Source organism: Hylaeus anthracinus, unplaced genomic scaffold (genome assembly GCF_026225885.1).
Source record: "Hylaeus anthracinus isolate JK02 unplaced genomic scaffold, UHH_iyHylAnth1.0_haploid 5, whole genome shotgun sequence".
In the NCBI taxonomy this organism is placed as follows: domain Eukaryota; kingdom Metazoa; phylum Arthropoda; class Insecta; order Hymenoptera; family Colletidae; genus Hylaeus; species Hylaeus anthracinus.
The window spans coordinates 10,821,471-10,849,252 of NW_026535322.1; the positions used below are offsets into that span (position 1 = coordinate 10,821,471).

General features: G+C 39.4%; 4 protein-coding genes across 11 annotated transcripts in view; 1 reads left to right on the forward strand and 3 right to left on the reverse strand.

Annotated features, from left to right (window-relative positions):
• The window catches only part of LOC128895631 (uncharacterized), a 93,616-nt gene extending 77,370 nt beyond the window's left edge, over window positions 1-16,246 (reverse strand). For both annotated transcript variants that reach the window (XM_054158378.1, XM_054158379.1), the window contains exons 1-3: window positions 15,664-16,246; window positions 10,577-10,936; window positions 10,030-10,498 (exon numbers count right to left, since the gene is read on the reverse strand). In XM_054158378.1, coding sequence (XP_054014353.1) covers window positions 10,030-10,081 — 52 coding nt within the window. In that variant the 5' untranslated portion in view covers window positions 10,082-10,498; window positions 10,577-10,936; window positions 15,664-16,246. The remainder of the gene's footprint in view (window positions 1-10,029; window positions 10,499-10,576; window positions 10,937-15,663) is intronic.
• On the reverse strand, window positions 11,033-21,226 carry LOC128895632 (exostosin-1). Of its 4 annotated transcripts, XM_054158382.1 has the most exons (10): window positions 20,408-21,226; window positions 19,016-19,116; window positions 17,710-18,776; window positions 17,436-17,637; window positions 17,241-17,360; window positions 16,942-17,172; window positions 16,594-16,860; window positions 16,258-16,508; window positions 14,699-14,828; window positions 11,033-14,624 (listed from the first exon to the last, which is right to left on the reverse strand). In XM_054158382.1, exons 3-10 carry the CDS (start codon window positions 18,591-18,593, stop codon window positions 14,553-14,555), a joined length of 2,157 nt encoding a protein of 718 aa, XP_054014357.1. In that variant the 5' UTR covers window positions 18,594-18,776; window positions 19,016-19,116; window positions 20,408-21,226; the 3' UTR covers window positions 11,033-14,552. The 4 variants fall into 4 exon arrangements, with proteins under 4 accessions (XP_054014357.1, XP_054014358.1, XP_054014355.1 ...); XM_054158383.1 differs by lacking the exon at window positions 19,016-19,116; XM_054158380.1 differs by having other exon boundaries at window positions 19,016-21,226.
• Window positions 21,227-21,378: 152 nt separating this feature from the next.
• Window positions 21,379-22,411, reverse strand: LOC128895639 (uncharacterized). Its single transcript, XM_054158399.1, has 3 exons — window positions 21,913-22,411; window positions 21,729-21,836; window positions 21,379-21,652 (listed from the first exon to the last, which is right to left on the reverse strand). The coding sequence occupies exons 1-3, from the start codon at window positions 22,251-22,253 to the stop codon at window positions 21,424-21,426; spliced, it is 678 nt and encodes a 225-aa protein (XP_054014374.1). The 5' UTR covers window positions 22,254-22,411; the 3' UTR covers window positions 21,379-21,423.
• Window positions 22,412-22,657: 246 nt separating this feature from the next.
• LOC128895638 (protein FAM76A) overlaps window positions 22,658-27,782 on the forward strand; it is an 8,474-nt gene continuing 3,349 nt past the window's right edge. Inside the window, exons 1-8 of one of the 4 annotated variants that reach the window (XM_054158394.1) lie at window positions 22,658-22,789; window positions 22,856-23,071; window positions 23,644-23,708; window positions 23,794-24,007; window positions 24,146-24,282; window positions 24,446-24,689; window positions 25,095-25,332; window positions 25,949-26,568. In XM_054158394.1, coding sequence (XP_054014369.1) covers window positions 22,976-23,071; window positions 23,644-23,708; window positions 23,794-24,007; window positions 24,146-24,282; window positions 24,446-24,689; window positions 25,095-25,331 — 993 coding nt within the window. In that variant the 5' untranslated portion in view covers window positions 22,658-22,789; window positions 22,856-22,975 and the 3' untranslated portion in view covers window position 25,332; window positions 25,949-26,568. Of the gene's footprint in view, window positions 23,072-23,643; window positions 23,709-23,793; window positions 24,008-24,145; window positions 24,283-24,445; window positions 24,690-25,094; window positions 25,333-25,948; window positions 26,569-27,782 lie in introns of those variants that run through there. The other 3 variants (XM_054158396.1, XM_054158398.1, XM_054158397.1) reach the window with 3 other exon arrangements.

The following is a 27,782-nucleotide window of genomic DNA, read 5'->3' on the forward strand; positions in this document are numbered from 1 at the left end:
TAAGAGGGAATCCCCTAGTGGTGAGGATAGTCATCTTGCATTTATCCAGTCAATTCTGTCTTGCACTTATCCAGTCTTTACTGTATCTCGCAGAGCTAGGGTAGTCGACATGTCATCCTTAGGCTGCTCTGAAGTCAGGTGTGTTGGACTCCAACGTGTCTTGTTCTGGTAATATAGGCTTCGAATAAACCTGAAGTTTGTTTCGTTTCCTTTTTTGGAAAATGTTCAAAAGAAGTATCTTGGAAGTCTAGAATTTTGGCCAACTCTGGCCTAAGGTGTCGTACTATAAGAATGTCTTTTCTGAGTATCTCGAAGACCTGTAGTCGACATGTCATCCTCAGGCTGCTTTGAAGTCAGGTGTGTTGGACTCCAACGTGTCTTGTTCTGGTAATATAGGCTTCGAATAAACCTGAAGTTTGTCTCGTTTCCTTTTTTGGAAAATGTTCGAAAGAAGAATCTTGGAAGTCTAGGATTTTCGCCAACTCTGGCTCAGGGTCTCGTACTCTAACGTCTGTTCTGAGTATCTCGAAGACCTAGAGTAGTCAACATGTCATTCTTAGGCTACTTTGAAGATGTCTCGTTCTGACGATATCTGTACTTGGGTTTCCTCATTTTTCTTTTAAATATTCCAATTGTTCGGTCAGAGGAACTGATTTCGTAACTGATTAGTGATTACTCATGAAACAGCGTGCTTATGTTCTACCCGAGTTGTAAAATGTTTCAATACAATGCGCGAGGGAATAATCGCGGCGAGCAGCAGCAATAAAGCACAACCACCCAGCTATCATTTTTAAGAGCCCGGGGCGATCGATCGATGAACGAGGATCCGTATTTGGCTCGGCAAATAACCGAGTATTATAGTTACAGCGTTCGGAACGACCCTGGCACGCGTTTATGCGCGGAATGAGCGAGTTAATCCGACTTGAGCTGGCGCTCGAGCGTCGGGTTAGGTGTTGGTAACGATAATCAGGCGATAACTGCATGGTATCCTGAGTAATGCCTCTGGATTCTACGATACTAATTTTACATATTAGTCTTCTTATGCGTGGTGTTTTGCAAGTTCTTCTCGGGGCGGTAGATAGGTCTGTGTAAATAGATTTAGCCTTTGCCAATCGCTTTTTGTTCAGGTTATAGATGAGAGCTGGTTCAGGGGGCGGCGAGCACGCGAACTAGTGGCGCCATTATTTTACACTAGGGGTGTGCGGGATTCCCGTAAAATGTCCGGGATTCCTGAAAATGTCCGGGATTCCCGAAAATATCCGGGATTTCTGAGAATATTCGGGATCCCGAGTTGATTCGAGATTCCCGAGAATACACGAGATCTCGCAAAAATCCGGGATTCCCAACAATGTACGGGATACAGGATAATATCTGGGACTTTCGAAAGTGTTGTTGTTCTTGAAAATTTCAACAATCCGAATGTACGGGATTTCGAAATTTCCAGGAATCCCGAACATTTACGGGATCTCGAAATTGTCAGGTATCCCCAATGGTTTCGGGATCCTGGAAATTCACGGGAATCCCGGAGGTATTCGGGATTTTGAAATTCTCGGGATTTCATCCCGATCCCGGGAGGAATTCCCGTCCCGACCGGGATCTCGCACACCCCTAGTTTACACTCCACTGCGTCTCTCTCTTTTTGTTTTCATTTTTTCTCATTATCGACTCCTATTTTTATCATTTTTCCTTATTTTAAGCCGAAAGGTTTTCTCCATACTCCTTAGCCGATCCTATCCCAACCATGAAGAATCCGGCTACACTACCCATTCTGCTACTGTCCGCCTTGCACTGCGTTTCTCTACTACTTCTTTCGCTACTTCTAACCACGCATCTTTTTTCCTTTTTTTTTCCAACAAACTTTTGAAACTGTTCCTTTCTTTGACCGCAGGAACAGTTATCACTGAATATAATGACCCCTTATTCCCTGAATGTAAAATGCCTGTCCCTTTTCATAGCCCGCGTAATAAGAAAAAGGCTCGACGGCGAAAGGGTTAATCGCGAGGTGTAAGTGCAGCCGCGGATGCGCATAGGAATCCCAGGGGAAGGATAATAGTCGAGGAACGTGTGCGGTGCGACGTGTATCGTATTCCTCGGATGCCGGAGTGGCAGCACAGCCGAGGTATCGGTTTTAGTGCGCGGCACGAACATAATTTAACCATCGGACCGTCGACGGGTAAAATATCGTCGGCTTGGTTACAGGAACGCCTGTAATCCGCCCTCTTAACCCCTCCGCTCATGGTGGAGATAAATTTAACGCGTTGCTGTTCATAGCGAATCTGTACAAAATTTCAATTTCTGGGAAGTTTGAAAGTTTTACTTGAAAGTAAAAGTTCCGTTGAATTGCAGGACTCCCGTTCGTAAAGAGCTCGTTAACGTCTCGAGGGATACGATACGTATGTCTGTAGTTGCTTTTATATAAAAATTGTCATTAATTACGATCGCAATACCTTTTAGAATAAAAAAAAATATATATATATAGTGAGACAGATCATTACAAATTTTTCTTGTGAGAAATTAAAAATTATAAAATTTATCCCTCGAGATGGGAATATAATTCAGATAAGTTGTTCGATGAAAATGACCTGTCCTCCAGCTCCCGCTGCGCTGGAACGCGAAACAACTTTTATCCCCGATAATTGGAACGATTAACGAGCTGATTTCTCTTTTACTTGGAACCCCGTCACCCGAAAGTGATACGAATTTTTATGAAACGCACGAGCGGCAGGCTCGCTCCCGAAGAGAATGGAATCTCGCGAGTTGTCCACTCCATTAGAATTTCTTTTTTATCGTTTACTCGACCACGCGAGCAGCGCGGGATAACAATATTCGAGGAACGCGCTTCCTGATCGCGAGGCGGCGAAAGAATCCATGTACGGTTATGCGGATGCATATATTCATGAGCCTCGGTCTTATTCGAGTTATTCCCTAGCAGATTCTTCGGAAATGCTTGCGAAAGGGAGGTTTACAATCAATCTCGTATGTATTCGTACCCTCTGTGTCTATTAAAAAAATTTGTCACTATTACATTATAGGTTAGATGTTTCCAAATTAATGTTTCATTATAAATACGAACACGAGTAAACTTCACACATGTACATGTTTATTTATAACGAGTATTTGCAAACATCAAACCTGTCATTCAAATCAGACAAAGGTCTATTAAAGAAATTTGTCTTAATATTTCCAACATCTAAAAATATAACAACACGAAAGGTAAAATACACGTTACAACGTTTTGAAAACAAAACATGCTTCGATCCATGAATATGAATTTATGTAAACATCCACAGGCTTATTAAGATAAATTCTACAGGTTTCTAGCTTGTCCATATTTTTCTGATAATACTACGCGTATCAATTTAAAAATTTAACGCTCCTCTTCAATTATATTATATACAACGGATACGATATTTGAAACTAACCCTACCACAGCCAGTCAAATGACCGTTTTCAAACTTTATGTAGTTTCTTAAATACGATATATAAATTGTATAGAGCTGGTTTGTGTATTACTCGATTCTCTAACAAATTAAATATTTCTGAATTGAATTGGAAAAGGTGGATTTAACTAGTCGAGGTAGAAACAGGAATAAATAAAATGTTCGTTTGGCAAAAATTTTCTTGCGCTGTCGTGAAAAATCCCTACAGGATTACTAAAAAGCTTATTCAAATGTACTAAACAGAAAGACTGGGCAAAGTACTAGCTGTTTCAACGGCGTGTCCTGAACGATAACGGAAAACCAAGGGAACGGCGAGGCGATTCATGGTCCTTTGGAGAAAAATGGTACCGGTTTGAAGAGATTTCCCCGTAGCCGCGCCCTGCCGCCACCCAAACATAATCTCGATAATATTTCCGAGCCGAGTCCTTGACGCCCAGGCTTGGATTGGGCGGTGGATAAATTACTGGGCGTAAATTGCCTCCTGACAGTAAATTACCAGATAGCGGTGGACGATACCGCGAAACATGGCGCCTACGCGCTCGACGTCCGAGCGAACGCGCTTCTAGGATTTTCAACCGGAGACGTGCGAATGGGACGAATTCAGCCAATGGAATAAAAGTTCGTTGTATATTTTTCCTATGTCGAGTTGAATTTAAGAATTTTATTTCCACGTATGTTCACCCATATGATAACTGATACGACTTTAACGATAAGCCTATCGACATTTTATTTATGCCTGTTTCTATTAGGTTGTCCTAAAAATTTCTTTCGTGAGTTGCATTCAATTATTTCCTGTGGCAGTGTTTATATAAATAGACAATCTAATTTCTTAGACATCGATGCTGTAACAGTAATGAAGCGAAATGAATTGTACACAATTTTGTAATGTAACATGAAACATAAAATATTGAGTACGAATTAATTATTAATAAAACGAAAGAAACTTTTTCGACAACCTAATACCTGTTAAATCCACCTTTTCCAATTCGATTCAGAAATATTTAATTTGTTACTGAATCGAATAATACGCGGAACAGCTCTATATAATTTACAGTGGGCGTAGAAGGTATTGGTAAACTGATCAATTTCCCAAAAAAACTTTGTAAAATTGTGATTTATTAACTTATTTTTATTTTGAATTATATCTATCTCAGAGATTTCCGAGAATATGTAAAATATCATTGATTATAAAAAAAGGAAGTTAAGAAAACCACAATTTCACACAAAAGTTTGTTGGGAAATTGATCGGTGTACGAATACATTATAACATTCTACACTCACTGTGTGCCTGTTTTTACCTCGACTAGTTAAATCCACCTTTTCCAATTCGATTCAGAAATATTTAATTTGTTACTGAATCGAATAATACATGAAACAGCTCTATAAAATTTATATTAGGTTGTCCGAAAAGTTTCTTTCGCTTGATTAATAAGTAATACATGCACAATACTTTATGTTTTATGTTACATTACGGAATTGTGCACGATTCATTTTGCTCCATTACTGTTACAACATGAGTATCTACGAAATTAGATTGTCTATTTATATAAACACGATCACATAAAAAAATTTGAACGGAACTCGCGAAAGAAACTTTCGGGACAACCTAATATATCGTATTCAAGAAACTACATAAAGGTTGAAAACGGTAATTTGACCGACTGTGTTAGGTTTAATTTCAAATACCGTATGCGTTGTATATTTCGTAATCGAAGAGGAGCATTAAATTTCGAAATTGATACGCGTAGTATCGTCCATGTGTACCTTTGCTTCGTATCAAAATACCGTTATTTACGACGACCTTCTCGAATTGAAAAATACACAACGCCAAAGTGAGACAACGTATTTGTATGTCAAGCATATTTGCGATTTATGCCGGGAGGATAACAGAGGCGACGGGGATCGAATAAATTTGAATAGCAGTTGCGCAGGCACGTGGCCCCGCTCAGCTGTTTACACGGATAACGTCTTCGTTGGTTGTGCGTTTCTACGAGGGGAGAAAATATCGGAACCACCATCGAAGGTCGGATTCCGCGAATCTGTACATCCGTTACCTGTCGATTCAAAGGATAGAACGTCTATTGAATCTAGTAAATTGCGCGCAAACGATCATCATCGATTCGTTTCAATGACACGAGCGAAGGATGTATGCACAGGCACGTGCTCCAGGAATCTCTTAACTTTCTACAGAAATCATCCACGAGTAGACTGCGAATTTGTATGCATTTATGGGACGTGAAAATATGGGAAAATCTATGAAAATGTCCGTAAATGCAAAAGTGTATAAAATAATGTACATGATACATTCTTTAGATGGACAAAGTTTTATTTAGGCTTAAATTCTTTTTCTGTATCTATGAAAATTACCATAAAAGCATATTATAAAATATCAACAATGATACATACAGTGGGTGTAGAAAGTATTCGTACACCGATCAATTTCCAAAAAAACTGTGTAAAATTGTATTTTATTAACTTATTTTTTATAAACAATGACATTCTACATGTTCTACGAAATCTCTAGAATAGATAGATTACAAAAAAATAGCTATTTATGTAAGTTGCGAAATTAACAAGAAAAAAACAATTAATCGATAGAAATATTGAAGCAATAAGTATTCGCACAACTGTTTAAAAGTACTTTCCTGGAAATTTCATGTTTTCTAATTTTCACGGAGCAATAAACTAATGTGTTTACGTTACAAACTCTGCTGTAAATGGTTCGACATAAGAATCGTACAAATACTTATTGCTTCTATACTTTCACCCACTTTTCGCATTTTTTTTGTTAATTTCACAAATTATATTAACTAGTAAATGTTGTTTGGACTATATCCATCTTAGAGACTTCCGAGAATATGTAAAATATCATTGATTATAAAAAAGGAAGTTAAGAAACTACAATTTCACACAAAAGTTTTTTGGGAAATTGATCGGTGTACGAATACATTCTACACCTACTGTATATTACACCATTTGGAATGTTAGACAAATTTTATTTAAGCTTAAATCCTTTTTCTCTACCCATGAAAATATGAATTTGCATAAACATACGCAGTCTATTTGTAAGTATCCGAAGACTAGTGAAATAAATCTAATCGTGTTGAAGAAATTCTATCCTCGAGTATCGTAAACCTTTTTCAACCGATGGAAACAGATTGCCCGAGTCTAAGGTGCACCTACGGCGATCAATTTCGTAAAAAAGGATCGTTTCCACCGCTGGTCGACACAGATCCATCGACAGCGTTACCGAATTGTACTACAATGCTGTTAACATTTCCCTTTGTCCGGATCACCGCCATCTCCGTCGATTCGATTCCGTAAATCGTATGCTCGGACCGATACGATCGCTGCACGATCGGTTTCGGTATATAAGTCTTGCAACGAGTTTTTTACTACGGAGATCGATGATTGGACTTGCCCGTTTCACTTGAAAATCTAATTCTCCTTCCATATGCTCGAGACAAGCTTTCTTCGAGGTTTCGTTTTACGTAGATTTTGCTTTCAAGGAATATTTCTTTATTTGCAGAGTAATAAAAAAAATTCTGTAGAGCAAGAATAATATTTTTAGAATTAAATAAATGGCACTGTTATGCCGTTCTGCTTTCTAAAATGAAATTTATTTCGGTTTCTCTGCTCGAAAGAAGAAAAGGAAGACTATTAAAATTATTTGGGCAACTCCGAGTCCCAGTTTCGATGATCGAGAGGAATTTCTCGCAATCCTGGAAACACGGTGGTTTTCACGGAACGACTTTGCGAAACTGTGGCCGCAAACTCGAGGCGTTTCGGTGAATCGACGAAAATTAACAGCCGCGAAACGAAATTGAAGTAGCCGCTGCGTAATACTTGAAACGTGCGAGCCCGAAACTTCACGGGAACGACCCTAATGACTGTCGAAACTTAGTGGATCGACACGGGGGGGGGGACTAACAAATTTCAAAGTGTACAAGACGAGCTCCACGATATCATATTAAATTTTCAAACTGATAGCGGTTGTAGTTTTACCGCGAAAAATTCTGGAAGAAATGCCCATTTTTAACTTGAGAGTGATTCACGAAGAAAGCCCTGCACTAACATAGTATTTAATAACTCATTTTCTACCAAAGCAATTAATACACCAAAATTCATGTAGCACCCTCACAGATGTACCAATGTTCTCAAAAAGTTTCAGGTCGACCTCTCGTTTATTAGTTTAAAAAAAAATCTCAAATATTGCCTCCTTTTTGACTTGAAAGAAAACGAGGAAATCCCCTTCCAAACACATTATTTATTAACTCACTTTCTACCAAAGTAACTAACCCACAAAAATTCATGTAGTCTCTCCACAAATGTACCAATTATCTCAAAAAGTTTCAGGTCGACCTCTCGCTTATTGGTCTCAAAAAAAATCTCAAATGTTGCCTCCTTTTTGACTTGAAAGAAAACGATAAGAAATCCCCTTACAAACATATTATTTATTAACTCATTTTCAACCAAAGTAACTGACCCACAAAAATTCATGTAGTATCTCCACAAATGTACCAATTATCTCAAAAAGTTTCAGGTCGACCTTTCGTTTATTAGTCTCAAAAAAAAATCACAAGTATTGGCTACTTTTTGACTTGAAAGGAAAGGAGGACGAGGCACGCGGAAACTCCCTTAAAAAGATATTCAAAGCGATATCAAGAATTCTCGACGCCTCTCGATAAGAGCCGCTAACGAGCAGCGACTTTTCACCGAAAGCTGTCCACGCGAAATAAGCCAATCTGTTCATTCGTGGAAGCGTTTTAGAGCGTGTAGCCGTATTTGGGGCCGCGGGTACGGGAAAAAAAGAGGTTCCCGTGCACCCTTGGGGCACACCCTCGGGGACCAAAGCCGAGCTGCTTCGTTTCCGCGTGTACCAGTTATCCGGCGACCCGACGCGTTACGTAAACTGACATTTTCGCGGCTAACGCGAATCGGCGAGCCGCCGCAGTCGACAAGTCGATTCCACCGGAGTTCACTGGCAAAAGCACCGTTTACAACGGCCTCTTTACATAATTCCCATCGAATCGACACAATGCTACATTTGAGAAATTCGGCTCTTTGAGCATTCGCGATTAAATTGTTTCGAAAGTGAACGAACATGAAATACTAGACGTGGAAATTAATTTTCTGCTTTAATTCTTTGACAATCGATACTTTGAGTGATAACAGAAAATTCCGAAAATTATTTTCTGTTAAATTTATAATATACGAAGATTGGGAACTTCATGGGGGAGCAATAGCGTCTTCGACTGATTTGTAATAAATAATAATACACGTGAAAATAAATAATCGATTCGCTAAAGCAACCAGATTTCGATCCCGAAAGTTTTTGGCTGACCTTTTGAAAAATTTATCGCCATTTCGGTCGAAATAATACCGAAACGATACGTAACGTGAACTATTTGCGATATTTAAATAGTAGCCGCCGTTCACCGCTGCGATCGGTTTTCCTTTTCGACCTTCGAGAGCGATTCAAAAGACAACCGCGCAAAACGAGGCTAGCCAACGAGTTAATCCTCTTTATAGTCGACGAACATATGTGTTTCATTTGTCAACGTTACAAAAATATTAACGTCGATTTTATTGTATGAACGTCTACTTCCAACTAAACTAAAAACGCATGTTTTATCGAGTGAATATTTAAAGAATAAAACGAAGAGATCTGTTTTATGTACAAATACGTACTTAGGAACGAAATAAAAACAACAATATTATTTTTGTAACGTTGCTCGGTAGATTAAAACAAAATTTACTTCGTTACTATTCTTTTCGAAGATTACGTAGACGAGAGGAGAAACGTCGAATAAATTATCTTTGTTTCGCGTCATACGCGATGGAAAAAAAGATGGCAAGAATGTCACAGGTTATACAATTGATGACGTGCTACAGCTAAAATTAAAATAAATTTCTGCCGTCATGATTCAATCTTTCCATTTTATTCGCTCATTCTAATCGAGCATTTAACTCGTCTTTATTAGACTTTTATTCCATTTTGTCTAATGATGGGGTCCTCAATAGTGAGAAAATGTTTAGTAAACAAACAACAAAAGATAATCATCGTAAATCTCCTTATTCTTGCCAAGGTCTCGGAACATGTCTAATTAAAACAAATACAATACTTGGAATGGCACGCTACGTGTTAACAATTTCTCACCAAACAAAGCTCAAAAAAAAAAAAAAAAAATATGTCGAATAGTTCAACGGTAAACATTTCCTCAGTACCGAAGACCACGCAAACTCTCACAATGGGATTTTCTAATTAAATTAAAATCCCATGGGAACATACAGTCAGTCTCATAAGTATTCGCAGCTTCGATATCTGTTCAAGAAATTTGCGTAAATTAAATAATAGGCTTAATATTAAATAAATTTTTCATCAGAAGTATATACATGCGTAAACTCATATACATATTTATAATGAAAAATTTAGTTGGAAAGAAAAAAATCAAACCTATCATTTCATTTAGGCAAATTTCTTAGATAGACATAGAGTGTACGAATAGTGACAGGACCGACTGTGGATTCCGCTACCGATTTGTCATCGATGAAAGGTAACAAGAAATCTGTCAAATTGGTCACTCACCCACTGTGGAGGCGGCGGCCAGCAGGAGCACCACGCTGCTCGCGACGATCATCTTCGTCTCCCTGTGTGGATCCTGTTCGGTCCGCGAAACGATTCACGCGTGGACGGTACGTTGAAAAATCTCCTTCGGGGTGGCTAGTCGAACGTCGCAGTATACGCGCACATGCGAGTGAAATCGCGATGGTAAACAACTGAAACCGTGCGAGGGCCTGGTCGCGCGATCGAGCTGACTACGGACGCGTACGCGTGATCCTCGCTACGACGATTTCCTTTCGTTCCTTCGTGGATCGCGTTTCTACCGAGCATGGACAGCAACTGGCTGCGGGGTTGTTGGCACGCTGGTGAATTCGTTGGAAATCCAGCAGGGGGTGCAGGAAAGCCAGGCGAGAAGAGAAGCAGGGCAGCGAAGGCTTCGATGTTGGGCGACGATCAAAGCCGCGAGAGCTCCATCGACGTCGCAAAACATATGCTACGGTCACGAAGAGAGAAAGGTGACTGGATATACGCAAGGCGTGCTCAATACCTCCTGTCTTCTTGGCATAGTCACCTTTCTAGCAAACCAGCAACAAAGAAGAAGGGGAGCGTTGCTCGGCGTACCGCGTGGCCACCACCATTCTCGCTAGCCCGCGATCTCCAGAACCGATTCGACGATGATGGTGGGGGTGGTTCTGGCTGGGGGTCGGTGGTAGTGGTGGCTGGTAGCGCTCGGTGGTGGTGGCGCGACCAGGGCCCCATGGTGGTGGTTCACCGAGCGTCTACGGTGGTGGTGGTACCGATCCCAATTGCCTTCCACGACGAAATCCGCCTTCCTTCGAACAGATTTTTTCCCCGCGTCTCGTATCGGTAACCCTGAAACCATTCTCGGCTTACGTGACCAGCGGACGGGTGAAAAGTTGCTCTTTCTCCTCTGAAACGAAATACGAAGGGTTAGTAACAGAACCAGGATCATGTAAGTAGTCGATAATAATTCTAATGCTGCGGGGAACACTCGAGTACGCGTTTCATACACAGATGTGCACGTTTCTTACGATTTTAAAATGCGCTCAGACTCTCAAGTTCGCCCAGAAATTTATAAAAATCGGAAATCAAAAATCTGCTCGAGTACTTATTACAAATCTACGAAATTCACTAATTTACAAATTTTTTAAAGACTCGCATGAATGCCATATTTTTAGAAATTCGTTTACAATCGATAAAGACTTATGAACTCTCGCGCGTGTAATACGAAAATGTTCACATTTATTGCGATTATAAAATGCACTTAAATTTTAAACTTCGTCCAGAAATGTATAAAAATGGAAAATTAAAAATCTGCTCGAGTATTTGTTACGAATCTACGAAATTCGCTAATTTACAACTTTTTTAAAGACTCGCAATAAATATCGTATTTTTGGAAATTGGTTTACAATCGGTAAGGACTTATGAATTCTCACGAGTGGAATCTACAGATGTGCATATTTCTTACGATTATAAAATGAACTTAGACTTTCAAGTTCGTTCAGAAATTTATAAAAATCGGAAATTAAAAATCCGCTCGATTACTTATTACAAATCTACGAAATTCACTAATTTACAACTTTTTTAAAGACTCGCAATGAATACCATATTTTTGGAAATTTGTTTAAATTCGAACCGGGCTCGTGAATTCTCGAAAGCGATCTACATTTGCGCGTGTAGAGTAATTGATATGTCGAAACGATCCGCCTTTGTTCAGAGTCTGTCTCGGAGTCGCACAATCTAAAAACGAAAGTATAAAAATACAGGGTGGGGCGTTCAAGACAGGTAGCCTGGTAACTCGTTTATTTTCAAGGGTAGAAAAGAATGTTCGAGGCAGAAGTGGTTTGATTACCCGGCGGGGACGTAACGCGGGTGACGCCTTTTCGGTTTCTAGAGAATAGAAGCGCCAAGGACGTCCCAAGGTCTTTGATATCTTTCGTTAATTTCTTTCGACTTTATTTATCGCTCGATAGAGACTATGTTAAAAGACACTTCGTTAAAAGACTACCGACGAGAAGGTGGATCGTGGGTTTGTATAAAAACTTTATTCTCTTGGCCATATAAAATCATTCATATTTGTTCAAATACATGTTATTCTGACGCAACAAGATTACATCGACGTTCTGCATCCGATTAATGAAAAACCATCGATTCGCTAAGTAATGTCCAACTGTCTACGTCAATGTTAAAATACCCTTCTGTTAGAATTAAAAATAATGTTATTATTATTATTATTATTATTATTTTTTTTTTGTCATTTTTGGTACCGTAACAAACGCAACACTATCGCGAGTACCTTTTGTTCGGAGCAAAAGCGATCGTTTTTGCACAGTCCCGTACGTAATTACATTCAAAGGGCCCGAAGAGTTCGCAGGAAAAAAGAAGCGAGTAATACCAATTATCGTAAAGTGAAAAAATAATTCTACGATATTATAATACCTATCGAATAAAGAAAGAACATTTCTTGGAAAAAGAACGATTCTTCGTTCCTGCTTACCCTTCGTGTAGCGAAATCAGCGATACGATAAAAAATATAACATTTCTCGTTAACATATATATTATATATAACGCACAACGTATGTGTGTGTGTGTATGTGTGTGTGTTTTTATCGCGACAGAAAAATGCCATTGCGTGGAATTACAAAATCCTTTTGAATCCTGTTCTCCGATGATTACGAATATATCACATGATAATTATAAACGTATCACATATACATATACATATATGTACACATTATATCTTTTGCGTACGTCGTGGAAACACAAATACACGGCATCGAGGGGCGGTAGAGGGGGGAGTAGGAGGTTTCACCTTTAATGCGAATATTGTTTGCTTTTCCTTCGGTGCGTACCAATGTAAACGAACGTGAACGACTAGACGTACTTGCGATATTGTCACAAGTAATTTCTTACTTCCTCTTAAAAGTCTCCCGAGAGCTCGTTAAAATGCAAACGGAACCGACGAAATGTACACGGAATCGATATAGAAGCTGCTGTACAGGTGTTCGCTAAATGGAACAGAAATTTAACATACGCGCTCTTATACATAGACGTACGTAAAAAACCTTGGAATACCTTCTACGTACATGATTACAACTTACGAATAATCTGCGCTACGAGCGCGCGCAGCGAAACTACAAACTTTTGCGCGTTGAGAAACCGTGTGTATATTCCCATCGCGCAAGGGTCGCGTTCGTCGAAAGAACGTTGACTGCTTAACAATTTACGCGAAAAAAATAGTACACGTCGATGACCGTGCCTTACGCTAATCAATGATCCTTTAAACTAGTCGATTGACGGAGTGTAATTAAAAATGTGTAGATGCAAAAATAAACAGACGATTCACGAAAGCTCTCGGACAGTTCAGGATTTCGAGCTTTCGTTTTCACATGGATAATGTTCATCTCTGAGGTTTGCGCAAAGATGTTTGTAAACGACTAGGGGCTGGCACTGTTCGAGTTGCTTATTATTGCTATGCGTGAGTATTCGAATACTGTGATTGTGTGAGTATTTATGCATGACTATTCAAATCTCTTCAGTATTGTTGTATTGACGTGTGAACACAATATGGATCCGATGGTAGAAATTGTATTATACATTTCACACCATTGCAAAACCAGCGAAATGCTTCTTCTTCCCCTTAAAATACTTTTTCCTAGAGCTGGAAATATAATGCCTGCAAAAAAGAAGCTGTTTAAAACTGATAAAACTGAAAGACACAGACACATCAGGTTCTCCTTGTCAAAATAGAAACGTTGCGTAACATCATCATTTTTTCCAAATGATAACTAGACTGCGAATCTTTATGCATATATAGGAAATTTGAATGTGCAAGAAACTACAAAATGGAAACAATATGCAAGAGTATAGAAAATATTGATAATAAAGTTCATGTTATAACGTTTGGAAAATAAAATAAATTCCTATTTAGGTTCAATTTTTGTAGGAACGATCGCGAAGATTTTATTTTGCATAAAGATCCGCAGTCTAATGATAACGGACTTTGATAGATGGTGCCAGCCCCAGTGACAACGAAGGATAGAAAGTAAGCGTTTGGTAATAATTCAATTTTCTTTTTGTCGAGCGATCAATTGACTACGATTACAGTAACTTGCGTAGCATCAAAGGCCGGCATTAAAAGTCGAAGAACTCGTCGAATAATGTTTTCCTTATTTTTTCCTTTTTTTTTTTTATTATTTTGCTCGTTTTATTAATAACTATGAAACGATTCGTATGTACATCAATATATAACGGCGATCGCATATGCCAAGATGCGCGTCGTGGCCCGATTCGTATTTAAACGATATAGGATAACCCTAATTAGTTTGTACAAAATTCATTCGCGAATACATAAAAGCGCAAAGTATCGCCGTTCCTTGCGAACGAAGGTTAATCTTCATCCACCAACGAGCTGGTGGCGTGATCGCAGGATTGCGATAGTTGCACATGGTAATTGGCAAACTCACAATGTTCCCTATAGGTTGGAATTAGCCGCGCGTGTGCGCGCACGCGGCCGTAACAGCAATTTACACCACTATCGTTTCGAAATGTTCCGAGGCTATATAGGATGCTCGTCTCAAGGGTAGATAACTGCGTAACTGATAAAATATCCTGTATAATTCTAATTACTAACTAATTCAATTTGCCTATACTTCTTGCGCAAGTTGCTTACAGAGTCTTTGAACAGAACAGGGTCGAGCCTCATGTTGGATCGCAATAACGGCATGTAACCGAAAACGGCTACGAACGTATTCATGCACGTTTGCCGTTGTATGAAATGGTCTGGATCGTTCCAAGGCGATCTGAAAATTTGTTGGGTCGAACAATAAGGTTAAACGATCGACCGCGAGGGTCGCGAAATTAATTCTCCTCTGCGCAGGTATTACGATTAAGGGTGCGCAGGAGCCAGAGCCAAACTCCGAGTTGACTTCAGCGACAGTTGCGGAAAAAGTAGGAAACTTCGGGACAAAGACAGAGAGAGCGATACAAAAATTTCAGGAGAGACGAGGACAGGGCGATTAGGCTAGCATGATTTTTTCCAGGATATTGAAGCAAAGAAGCAATATCTTTGAAAAAAATCATGCTAGCCTCATCGCCCTGTCCTCGTCTCTCCTGCAATTTTTGTATCGTCCTCTCTGTCCTTGTCCCGGAGTTTCCTACTTTTTCCGCAACTACCGCTGAAGTCAACTCGGAGTTTGGCTCTGGCTCCTTGCGCACCGGTTTCGGAATAGTAAGTAACGTAAGTGCATAAAAATCGTATATTTATGTGGATTTCGTTAAAGGAAACTCACATCCTTTATCAGAGGAAAAGTAACTTGCAATGGTTTTGGCACTTACGTCATTTACTATTTCGACTCCTCGTTTGTAAGATGGCAGGTAATTCGGGGTGATCGAAGTCGATAAAACGAGGAAACGAAAGGATAAAATGGCATTAGTTGCGCAAGTTGCGAATATATAAACTATTAACGAATTATTTTTTGCTGGTTTTATTTCTAACCTACAGTATCCTCGACGCATTGGCTAAAATGTGCTAATTGGCTAAAATCTTTGTTTAAGATTCTGTAAATCGTTCGACAGAAACATTCTTCTCTATGGAATTGAAGAAGATACATATTTTACGTGATATTTTGTTCTAACCTACTTGTCTGTTGTCGTCTACTTCACGAAACGATGGACACGGGCCACAACGAGAACCACGGTACAAAACTACGTACAATAAACTTAAAAAGCGTCGATAAATGCCATCACTAGCCAAAAGGACCGAAGCACAGCTCGAATTCGTACATCACGAAACGCCATGTTTGAGCGGGAAACAAATTTGAGCGAGAAATGAGCATCAACCAGCGCCGACTACTGGCGGAGACTTCTAGTACTAAACGATAAATTGGAAGTTCGATTATCGAAATAACGATCCGAATTTTAACGAATTGCTAGAAACTTCGATATTAGTCGGCCATTAACATTAAACTGTAACGGAAAATTAAAGTGAAAGTAACGGAAAATGTGAGAAATATGATCGCGATTGAGAAATAATGTTTGCTTAACGGGGTTCCATGCGATTTCGCGCGCGCCGAGTTCGAACGTGAAAGTAGAAGCTACTAGAAACAATTGTGTACCGAAGTGAACATGGAAAATCATTCGTGTAGGAATGGAGGGAATGGAGATGGGCGGCAAAGATGGTTCAAGAAGTATACCTGCGCAGTGGTTCGACTAAAGGTACGTAATGCATACCTGATTCCAGCCACAGTAGTATCTTTATACAATTTCCTTTGTGTCACTTTGATGGGTGGTCTTCGAGTGACGTGACTTACTAAAAAATTCATAAGTATGTCTTCGCAATTCTGCGACTGTTCAACAGTCTTATGAAGGGTCGAACTCAGTAATTCGGTGTACAACGTATTATAATAACGATGATAGAAGGCGGCACCAGTTAGAATTATACTATAATCATTTGTCCATTTGCTTGTGTAGCCCCACGAACGCTTTAAAAATTCGAGAAATTTATAAATAACACGAGCAACGTTGAAAGAAAGAAAGCTGTATTCGAAATATTTCGACCCTGCTTACTTTAGAATCGTCCCAATAATGCGATCTTGCTGGGTAGCCAACTATTCGATCAGGAAACGATCGCCAAACGGTAAAGGCGAAATCAATCTCGTCGGTATTGAGTGTGGCATCTTCGTCTAGCGATAATATGGCACTAGTTTTGATTAACGGGTGAGGAGAGAAACGTTGGGATATACCATCGACCGTAACGATGTGTATCGATGCTTTGATCCCTTGCCAACGTGGCCTTCTTGGTAGCGGAATATCCGAGTTCCACATTAGAATAATCTGAAACGTAAAGCCGTCGTGTATTTTCTATTCGTGGTAACGAGACAGAAAAAAAGGATGATAAGGTTTTAGCACACTCACCCTATCTATGTATTTACTTTTTGCGACACTTTTAAGCAGACGATAAAGAACGGCAGTAGATCCTAACTGCGAGTAGATTATGGCAGTGAAGGTATTACCCGGATTACTCTTCGAAAATGGAAGTTCTTGCTGACTATCGGCGAATTGCGGTAATATAGTTAACGCTCCAGGACTAGTATTCCAAACAAGTTTTTCTCTAGTACCTTCCCATGGTAAACGCTCGCGAATATTCTAAAAAGTTCAGTCAAAACTTAGAAAATGTTGACACGGATCTCTCGATTATAATTTTAAGCAATTACCTCGAATACTGTAAATACGATTTTTTCTATAGAAGAGAAGTATCGTTCCCAAAGGAATTGTGTCTGCTGCCGTAATTTAAGTATCTGTACATTGGACACAGATCGTACTATATCTGGTATCTGAAAAATACAAAATTGATTATATCTCGAATTTTTTAGTTTTTATATAGCAAAATATAAACTGGTTTCATTTACTTGAAGTAACAGTCTTTCGTCAGAAAATATAACGGCTTGTGTCCAATCGATACGTTCGTGAAAAGGAAGTGCCCAGCCATTGCTTAAGATAACTGGAATACACCCAGCTCTTAAAGCTTCTAAAAAACGAAAACTACCGAGTCTTCTTCCTCGTGGTACGAGACAAAAGGTAGCATTCATCAATAAAATTTCATAATCGTATCTGAAATATCAAATTGAATAGTCAGTTTTGCCACACGATTAAAAAGATTATTTTCCAAATATTCATACTAACGTATCATATTCCTGATTATCCTGTTGACAGTGTTCATCTTGTAATTCTCTCCATGCTTTGCCGTGACGACAAGTCGTGACGAACACCAAGTCTTTGCCGTTATGTAAATGATAGAGAGCGTTTCTAGTCTCCGAACCAATGCCATGGACGTATCTTTTACCCTTGAAAGCTGCGACGTATTTTTTATTATTAGGAAAGTTATTTTCTAAAGCTTGACCTGGTTCTCCACCGCGTTCCGAATGTTGCTTTCCAAATAATGGTATAGAGATATCAAAATTTGGTCTATGCCTGAAGATGGACATGCTAGCTTTCGCAAGCATCGCGTATCCTAAATCGAAGGTTAGGGCCTCCTCCGCGTAATCAGGCCATGTTCCAGAATACAAATTAAATATTAAATGATTTCTTCCATTGTTCCAGTACGGTAATCGCAGCAATTTCGCAGGAAGGTTGTGCACAAATTCTGTAGACAATGGATCTCTGTCCAATGTATCCAAAGCTAATACAAATATACATGCTCGAGTCGGGTCCGAAGTATAATATCTTGATTCCGTAATAACGTTTAATATTTTTTGGTATAGCGGACTTATCACATCCTCGACTGGGTATACATATACCGTGAAACCTTGCTTGCATCTGGTAAAGTCGAAACAAGTCTCCATACGGCATTGTTTTGTACGTTGAGACATAAGAGAGTTTCCATTTGATGTTCTTAAATCCTTGTCGTAGAACTCTTCATTTAGACTTAAATATGAAGGCAATCGCTCGTAAGGCAACTGAGATCTGCCTGGCCACTTTTCACTTTTTAATCGGTAACCGCCGAAGTAACAGTAACCAAGAAACGCGCACGTTACAAATAATAATAAATAGCGTTTCTTGGCTTGCATTTTTAATGCAATCAGGTTATACACAAATATACATTAAACCTACACATTATTTCTCACGCTTAGAACATATGCATTTAATCATAAATGCATGAAAATGAAGTTCGCGTTTGTTCAATTTTGCATATATACGTGTATAAATGGAAAATTATTCTAAAATGGAATTCACTTCATTCCTAAAGTTTGCTGGAATAAAACAAAAAAAGCACATAACAAATATTAATAATAATACATACTACAGCAACTATAGATTGCTAATATTTTTATATTTAGCACAGTTAGACGATAACTCTGTACATCAGTCATTTAGAAACTACCTAGGTCACTCGGTATCGCTAGTATTCATTAAAATAATATTTACGTTACCTATCTATAAAAAGACTACCGATAAAAGAACCAGATAAATGAAATGCGAGTTTAGTTACCTTCGAATACGAATGATTCCTTATTCGCTAGCCACAGGAACGTTTCGGGAGGTCCGATCATTATAAAATACATGGCAATACGAGTGCTACATCCGTAGTAACTTCACATTTACATTTCAATTTATACAATTGTATTACCATTTACAAAATGTCGAGCCGAAGTGACAGATTGTAAACGGTCGATGGACGCCTATCGATGGTTAACCTATACGTGAATTATCACGGACGTCGCGGAAAGATAGCGACAACGTCGAACATATCGATGCCGAGGTTCGATGAAACGACGTGTCGAACTATGGTTCATACTTATTTAGGACAAATGTGTTTTCCTCGTTAGAACCGCGCAACGATGTAGGCTTTTTTTCTTTAGGTTAGTTCTGACGTACATCCAATTCGCAGAACTCGCCGGCGTTATTGCGCCCGTAGGCATTTTCGGTCGGCGTCACCACACACGCGTGACATCGATCGGTAAACGCCTCCAAGTGCAAAATCATTGCACGCAGCGCATTAAATAATTGGTTTAAAAAGCAACGCGAGTTATGCAATGACGTTGGAACGATTAGACTGGCAAATCGCTTATTGGTTCCTTCACGCGGAGGTCTCCAGAGTAGTCCAGAGATGTTCACTCGGTGTGCGTGTGTGTCTGTGCGTACGTTGTGTCTACAGATACCGTTGTAGGAGTAGGATCGTGTTTATAGCTACAGCTGGGGACTACTCCAAGAATTTTCTGTATTAGTCTCCTAGTAGTGCTATTCAGATGCTACATATTTTTATATATCGTGATGTAAATTAGAAATAAAATTTTCTAAGCTCATTCTCTTTGAAACGTTATTCTCATTTATATCTTATATGTATATATATATATACACAAACTAGGAATACTATACACTAGTTTGTGTTCATATTTTGCAACTGTCAACAGATGTTTTGTTCAAACGCTGTTTCCAGCTTAATTCGAAAATTATTGTCAAATCCGTAGCTCGAGAAATGCTTGTGACTTAGATTTGTGTGTGCGCGCGCGTGCACGTGTGTGTATGTGTGTGTGATTAAAGCACCGTAACTCCACTTCAGAAATCTAAACAAAACTGGCCATCAAGGTTATCCCGCTACCTAGCGGTCGACCGATAAAGCTCGCGAGCCGTTTCTCCCGCTCCGATTAAATTTATTAAAAGCACCTATTCTTTTTTATTGCAAATCAATACTCTATTAAGGAGCTTAATTCACCGCAAAGCTTACACGATATCGAGAAAGGCGAGCGTGACCATATTGCATGTGTTTTCTAAATGGGGTTTTATAAATTAAGACGTCACAAGTAATGTTAATTTTTATGTTTAGAGATACTATAGTTAAACGAAGTGGGAGTGTTGTGTGGGAGTATAATGAGTAACTCACCCAGGATTACGCTCTTATCACTTATCCCTCGAACGGTATAACGATAAAAGAATTGTTCACTCTTTCGAACCACGATCTTCTTATAATGCTCTTCTTTAATCACAGCATTGACTCTTTTCTTTTTTAATCAAATTCTCCGTTGAATATTCAACCAAACCGACGAATGAACATCATTAAATCGGTAACATACTTTGACGGTAGCTCCTTGTGATTTACGCAAGAACGCGTGCCACTCGAGAGGAATTCGACGACACTTTTGCTTCGTCGGTGAAATTTAATATTTCCTCGCTCTTTGAAGGAGCTTATTCCATGAGAACGCTTGCTGCACAATATTGCTCGCTCAAAGAACTGGTTCGAACTGTTTTCGCGACAAATGTTATCTAGCGACATATACAATTAAAGAGCTTCACCTTGATCGTTGATCTAATGATTGTTTTTCTAAGCGTCTATTATATTATTATCACACATTTTCCGCGAATCAACGTTTTTTCAGCATATAATTGCATACATCGACGAACGGTTTTTCTTCCGCTTAATGTTATGATTACATATTGTTACAATCTAATGGACTGCATTTAATGACCCAATAAACCAGTTATCTTTTTTGCAAAATCTTATCACTTTTTCTAATGCGCAAAGGAAGTACAATCAAGGAATGAGGTCATCTTTTCCAAGTCATTACATCAGACGTAAATAACCATTTTTTTCTGTTACAGTGTAAGTATATATTGCATGTTTTGTAACATTATGCCGACGAATATATATTAAAAATGTTACACCACATAAACTGTATCTTAATTGATTGTGCTTTTTTTTAAATGATGAATCATAAAGCAATGAAAATCAATAAATTATATGAAATGTGTTTTTATTACTATATTTTTCATCGCTTAGAGCTATAACTTGGTTCTGTTAGTAAAATAACACTGTGCACTATATATAACAGATACCAACTAAATAATGAAGGTTAATACATGCAAAAATAATTTTAATACAATGATACAATTTAGTTTACATTAAATTGCAATATAATCTACAGTTTCGTCTTTTTTTATTTCACTAGAGTCTTCTTTATCTTCTGGTTCGCTGTCATAAATTTTAAGGGGACCTGACTTGGGCTTTCTATGTCTAATTCTGGTATCAGGTTTCAACTTTAATTTACGGTTGCGTACTACTGGCCATTCTCGTATCTGTGACAAATATTCAGCTGCCATTTGTGGGCTCTCCAATTTAACCATTGCACCCCTGAAAATTGATGGGTTTTATGAATCCTGTTTTTATAAATATATCCAAACATCGATACATAATTATTTACATGTACCTAAGGTTTCCTGAATATGGTTTCAACATTTTAATCGTAACACATCCTGGAATAGCTTCTCTCAACTCTTGAATTCTCGTTCCACATTCGATATTTGACACGAACAATCTGTCAAAAAGAATTTCATTCTCTGTGAATATGGAGATTAAGTAATTGTAATAACGATAAAGCAACAAGTACTTACGTCCTCGTAACTCGTAAATTTTCCTTCACTTCAGGAATAACAATTTTTTTCTGGACCACTTTATGCGTGGGTTTTTGTATTTTCGTAACGGCAGGCGCGATTAATACACGTTTCCCATTTATCAGTACGTTCTTCGAGGCTTTCAAATTTTTCATTTTTTCCTCGTCGTTGGCAAATATCACATAGCAGTGTCTGCTGGACTGTCGAGTGAGCTCCACTTTGAAGTCACCCGTAAATAATTTCGCTACGTCCTCTTCCTTTCGTATCACGTGTGGTAAACGAACGTACAGAGCCCTTTTCTTCTCCTTCTGGCGTCGTCGCATTTGCTTCGTGGCACGCATTTTACAAGCTTTCTATCTTAATTGGTCTCTTATAAAACAGCTTTGAATACATGAAATATGTTTACGTCGCAACAAGTCACGTTGAGGTTGATCGAGGTAGCGGACGTAGTTTTAGGTTATGTTTATATGGTTTATATCTAAAGCGTGTTTAAGAACCTACAAGAATGCAAGACGCGTGTACAATAGCACGCGCTCATTTGATTCTGCGAAGTGAAGTTCACCGATTGGCCGTTACCAACGAAGAAAGGTCAAAGAGGACAAATTCTACGAATAACCCCGAGACCATGTTCGCGAGAACGAATCGACCAATCCCCGTTCGTTTCTCTCGTTGCAAGGAGCAGCGATTGGTTCGCTCGCATGTCGAACAATGGCGACATCTGGTCGCCGACGCGTATCTGGTGAAAACGTTTCTCTCGCGAGAAGTCACAGATGGCCGTCTGAAATCAACAACCGGTGCATACGAACACGAACGAGCGAAGTGACGCGGTTATGTACGGAAAACAATCGCGTCGTACGCGGAAAACATCTTCAAACATGTAAGAATCCGTAAGCGCGAGTGCTGTCGCAGTCGAATTTTACGTTTATTTTTGTTCTGCGAGAAGCCAGCGAAAACCGTAACGTCGTTTCCCGAGCCCGTCGTTGCGTTTACGAGTCAGGTTTTGTCGTCGGTGACGTACGGTTTTTTCGGAGCACCGAGGCCAAACACGAATCGACGCACGACGATGAGCGCGAACAACGTGCAGGCACTCTTCGCGTGTTCCAGATGCTTTTCGAGGCATCCGTTCGAGGAGCTTTCCCCGGGACAGCAGTTGTGCAAGGTATCGTTTTCTCGCGTTTTCTGTGCTTTTTCTCAATTTTTCCGACACCTTTCAAGCGTCGCTTTTCGCGTTCACGAGACAGGGGGCTAATAATAGAACTTTCAATTTAAATGCGTGTTTCGCGTTGCCACGACGAAAAGTTTGAAAAAGATATCGATGGTTGGTTATAAAATTTATCACACGCGAACCCACCTTTCTTTCATGGTCGAACGTTTTATTCATTGATTGTGCATGCTGGTTCCGAAAGTGTGACATAAATATCGTTCCAAAGGTTTCCGTTTTGAAGTTTTAGTTTACTCACGAAACACAGTCCTTCGATTGAAACGAATACTCTTTTACACTCTTGTGTGTTTTATGACATAGCACGAGTAGTGTATGGACATTGGACTTGGTTAAATGTTAACCTTCTGACTGTGTATGTTGTATATCGATTGCATGGAGTAGCAATTTCTTGTTTCGTGCTTTGGTTAGAGAATGGAGCAGTCAAAGGGTTAACGTGTACACCATAAATTTCTATAATTGTACGTTTTTGTTTCTTCACAAACTTTCACTACATTGTGTTGCATATTTAGGAGTGCAGAGGTGCATTCCCTGTGGTGAAATGTACGTATTGTAGGTCAGAATTCCAGCAAACGATGTAAGCACCCCACTGATACTGCTTTATATTCGTTACGATCTTATCGCTGCATCGACGCCAAATAATTCTGCTTTCCATCTTACAGAAAGGGTAACACGAGTACGATATGTAAAAAGTGTGAGCAGAATGTGAAGTCTTACGGTAAACCGTCGGCCTGCGAGTATTGCAATACCATAGCTGCGTTTATCGGCAGTAAGTGTCAACGTTGTACAAATTCCGAGAAACGGTATGGACCACCAGTCACTTGCGAACAATGCAAACAGAAGTGTGCCTTTGACAGACAGGACGAAGATAAAAAGGTGATATCCTACATAATAATGACCATTACAGTACCTTCTATAAACTATACTAAGATTGGAATTCTAGTCGATAATTCGCCATTCTTCTCGTACTGTTTATGCGCAATGTTAACCAAGTGATTAATGTTTCTGTTGAAGGTCGATGGAAAATTGTTATGTTGGCTGTGTACCCTGTCTTACAAACGAGCGTTGGCGAAAACGAAACAGTCGGACGCGGACAGAAGGGCACACTTGAAACTGGCACAGCAACGGGCGGCGAAACACAAAGAACAAAAGTAATTATACAAATACGTAATACCACAAGGTAACTTTGTGCTCAGTAGTCTTAATTCTATTCATCATTATTTCAGTGTCTCTTCGATATAAGATGACCGGGTAACGTTTATTGCGCGAGGTTCCCGCGCGTGTCTCGCGCTCATGTGACTCGTTCTGTTTCAGATTGAAAGGTCACAATAAAAGACCGCACAGAGTGGACGTTACGAAACTACCGCCCCAACCGGAAATCGCGGAGACGAATGGCCCTACTCCGGTGAAAGTGGCGAGGATGGTCGGTGCCCACGATCCTCATGATCCGAACAGTTCGGACCATGTGGTCGCGGTCACGCAACTCAAAGAAAAAATAGCCCACCTTCAAAAACAAATCACGATCAAGGACGGGCAGTTACTTGCTAAGGATAGACAGGTAGCTTCGTCGTTCCGTGGAACACCACTGAATTGGGGTTAGGTAGATAATAAAATTCACCAGTTAGCTGTGATTGACGACTGTACTCATCATGCGTAAAATTTATTTACCATTGGTTATTTAAGAGTATGTTAAGAGAACTAATATATAGTCTTTACTGTCCAATATTTCAACTGCGTGACTTAGTCTGCGTTTGACGAGTATACGTAGCTTGATACTTACGACATACATAGGTGCGCGTTCTGAAAAGAGGATGTCACAGCTGACTGGTTAATACGAAACGTTGGAAAATATTGTAAAGATTACTGTGAAGTAAAAGAACCAACCAAACTATAACGATTAGGAAACTGACTGAAGCTATATAATAGACAATCTTATTCACCTCGTGACCGTCCCTGTTCGCAGATAACGGAATTGAAGGCGAAAAACTTCACGTCGGAAACGGAGCTGCGCAACAAAATGAAGGCCACGGAGAAGGAGTACGAGAACAAGGTATCGACGATGCAATTGAAGATCTCCACATTGTTGAAGGAGGTTGCCTCGTTGTCGAAGAGTTCGAAACGGGGCGACAGACTGGCTGCCACGAAAACGGAAGCCGGGACCAACAGTGGAAGCGGAACAGACAGTCCTGTACCTTTCTAAGGTAGGACAATTCACAAGCTCATTATTCTTCGTCGATTATCGTTCGAAACTAGAGTATGTTTTCATTTATGTTTCCATTCGTCCACGCGACCCATCTTGCGATAACAGAATGTTATCGAATGTTCAACGTTCCCCGGCTTCTTAATCTTTCGTTTCCGCCAAGGGCCAAACGTTGCGAGAAGAATTCCAATTTATTGTGTTTTTAATTCTGTCCAAGTATTCGTACAAGAAATGTATTATTTTCGTTACCTCGTTCGCATATATTTTCGTACTAATACATATCCATCCGTAGCGAGTTTACAGTCACTGTCAAAAGTGTTTCAACGCCGTTTCCAACGGTCGATCGGAATAACATGCTCGAACGAAATTGATAACAACGAAAACGTTAATCTTTCCTAAATACGATGGTTCGGGTCATCCGACAGGTTCTTTTTTTATCGGTCTTTGTACGTTGTATCGTTTGGATACGTGATATGTCCGACATTAGTATCGTCATCGTCACATTTCGTTTGCGTTTGTTCGAGGCCGCGTGCTTTGAATAAGTGTCGTTTCAAATATAACAATGGAACGTGTAATATTTCGGGGAGATGAAAGACTTTTCTTGAAATTGTTTTCAGGGACTTGGTTAGCTGTGACAACACACGTGAATGTCCATACCCACATGAATCATGTGGTACATTACGTATAGTTAATTGTTTCCATTAATAAGGCAAAATCTGTATTATTTTTCTAATTAATATAGGAATGTATATTATCCTCGGCGTGTGTGCACGGGGATGCCGATGCAAGTGGCTAAAGAGGTGTTACAATCGTAAGTTAGGTAGCTTTTCCCCCTAAGCCCGTTTCGCTTCGTGTTTACGTCCTTGACCGTGGCACACGAACTTATGCGAACCGACGATACTGTGAACAGAGTACGTTCTGTGACTACGATGAAGCCACGTGTAATCGTTTAATTATACAATAAGAAAATTGGACAGGCACTCGGTCTGATGAAACGAGTGATTTAAACGAAACAAAAAATAAATAAATAAATAAATAAATAAGTTATGTTTAACGAACGTCGATGTTTGCGTGATGAACGAACAGAGTTACATGTGCAGACACGCGTACACGAACAATACACACACTATGATAATTGAGCAATAGTGCTGCTGTAAGAATTTTTTTCTATTTATAAACGACGATGAACCAGGATATGTTGATTGTAGATCAATTTACAATAAAAGGTTGAAAACGATATACCTCGCCTTATGAGTTGAAACATATCCTTGGACTTCCTTCCTGATCGAAGGATACGTATTCCCGTTCGATCGTCTAGCGATCGAATGGGGAGCGCAATGTACGCACGAGTGTTGAAAAGATGTTTCTGAATCAGGGCTGAGACTCGTCGAATTCTTCTGTATTCGAATACCGTTCGAATGTTTTGTGCACTGACCGAGTACATCTCGATGGTCATAGTACGTATTTGGATCCTTCGAGTACGCTGTTCGTTTTTAAATGCTCATACCGTATGCCTAAATAATCACGTATATAACGATAATACAGATTGCTCAATTCAAATAGTTCCTTGTTCGAAGGATTACATGAAAACAATTAGCAAAGAGTAATTAATTGTGTACGAAGTTGTCGTTATAAAGGAAAATTGCAATACCCCAAGAAAGGGATCCAAGAATTCGAAAGCTACGATGCTGTGGTGTTCGTGCCGAATTGTCGATGACACCGACTCTAAACTAGTCCAGAAATTGCCGAATGTTCGCACTACTCGACATTCGAATACCTGTAAGATAGTTGAATATTAAATCACGCGACTGGTCTCAGTCCTACTCTGCCGTTTTCTTTTGTCTCCCGTGGTCGAACGCGTAGCTTCCCGACTTACAGTTAAGGGGCAGGTGCGAATGATAGGTAGTGACATGTGCAATATAAATATCCAACAGCCATATATTTATTCTTTATTTTAAGAAACAAATGCTAATTGAGCATTACCTATTCAATAATTGTAATGATAATAAATGCGTAACAATTTTACTATATACGAAGTGTAAGGATAATTAACATTTAATTTATAGTCGTTTAAATACGTTACGAGCGCTTACACGCGTATACAGTACAGAGTTGGAGTTTATCGTTTAATTATTACGAGATGGTAAGAACTAAATATTGCTTGTTGTTTTGTTGACGAGGCGGTTTAGTCGCTTGCTTCCTTCCATCATATCTACTTTCAGCGGTATTTACACGATCTTCTCGGTTTCTCCTTTTCATTTCTCTACAACCGTCTTTCATGTTCTTTCGTACTCCTCCTCTCCTCCTTTTTTCTTTTTTTTTTCTTTTTTTCCGCAGTTTAAATCTTACAAGCTAGGTTCAACTTTCTCCCTCTCGCTCATTCGTACATGCACACAAAACATGTACACACACACACACACACACACACACACACACACACACACACACACA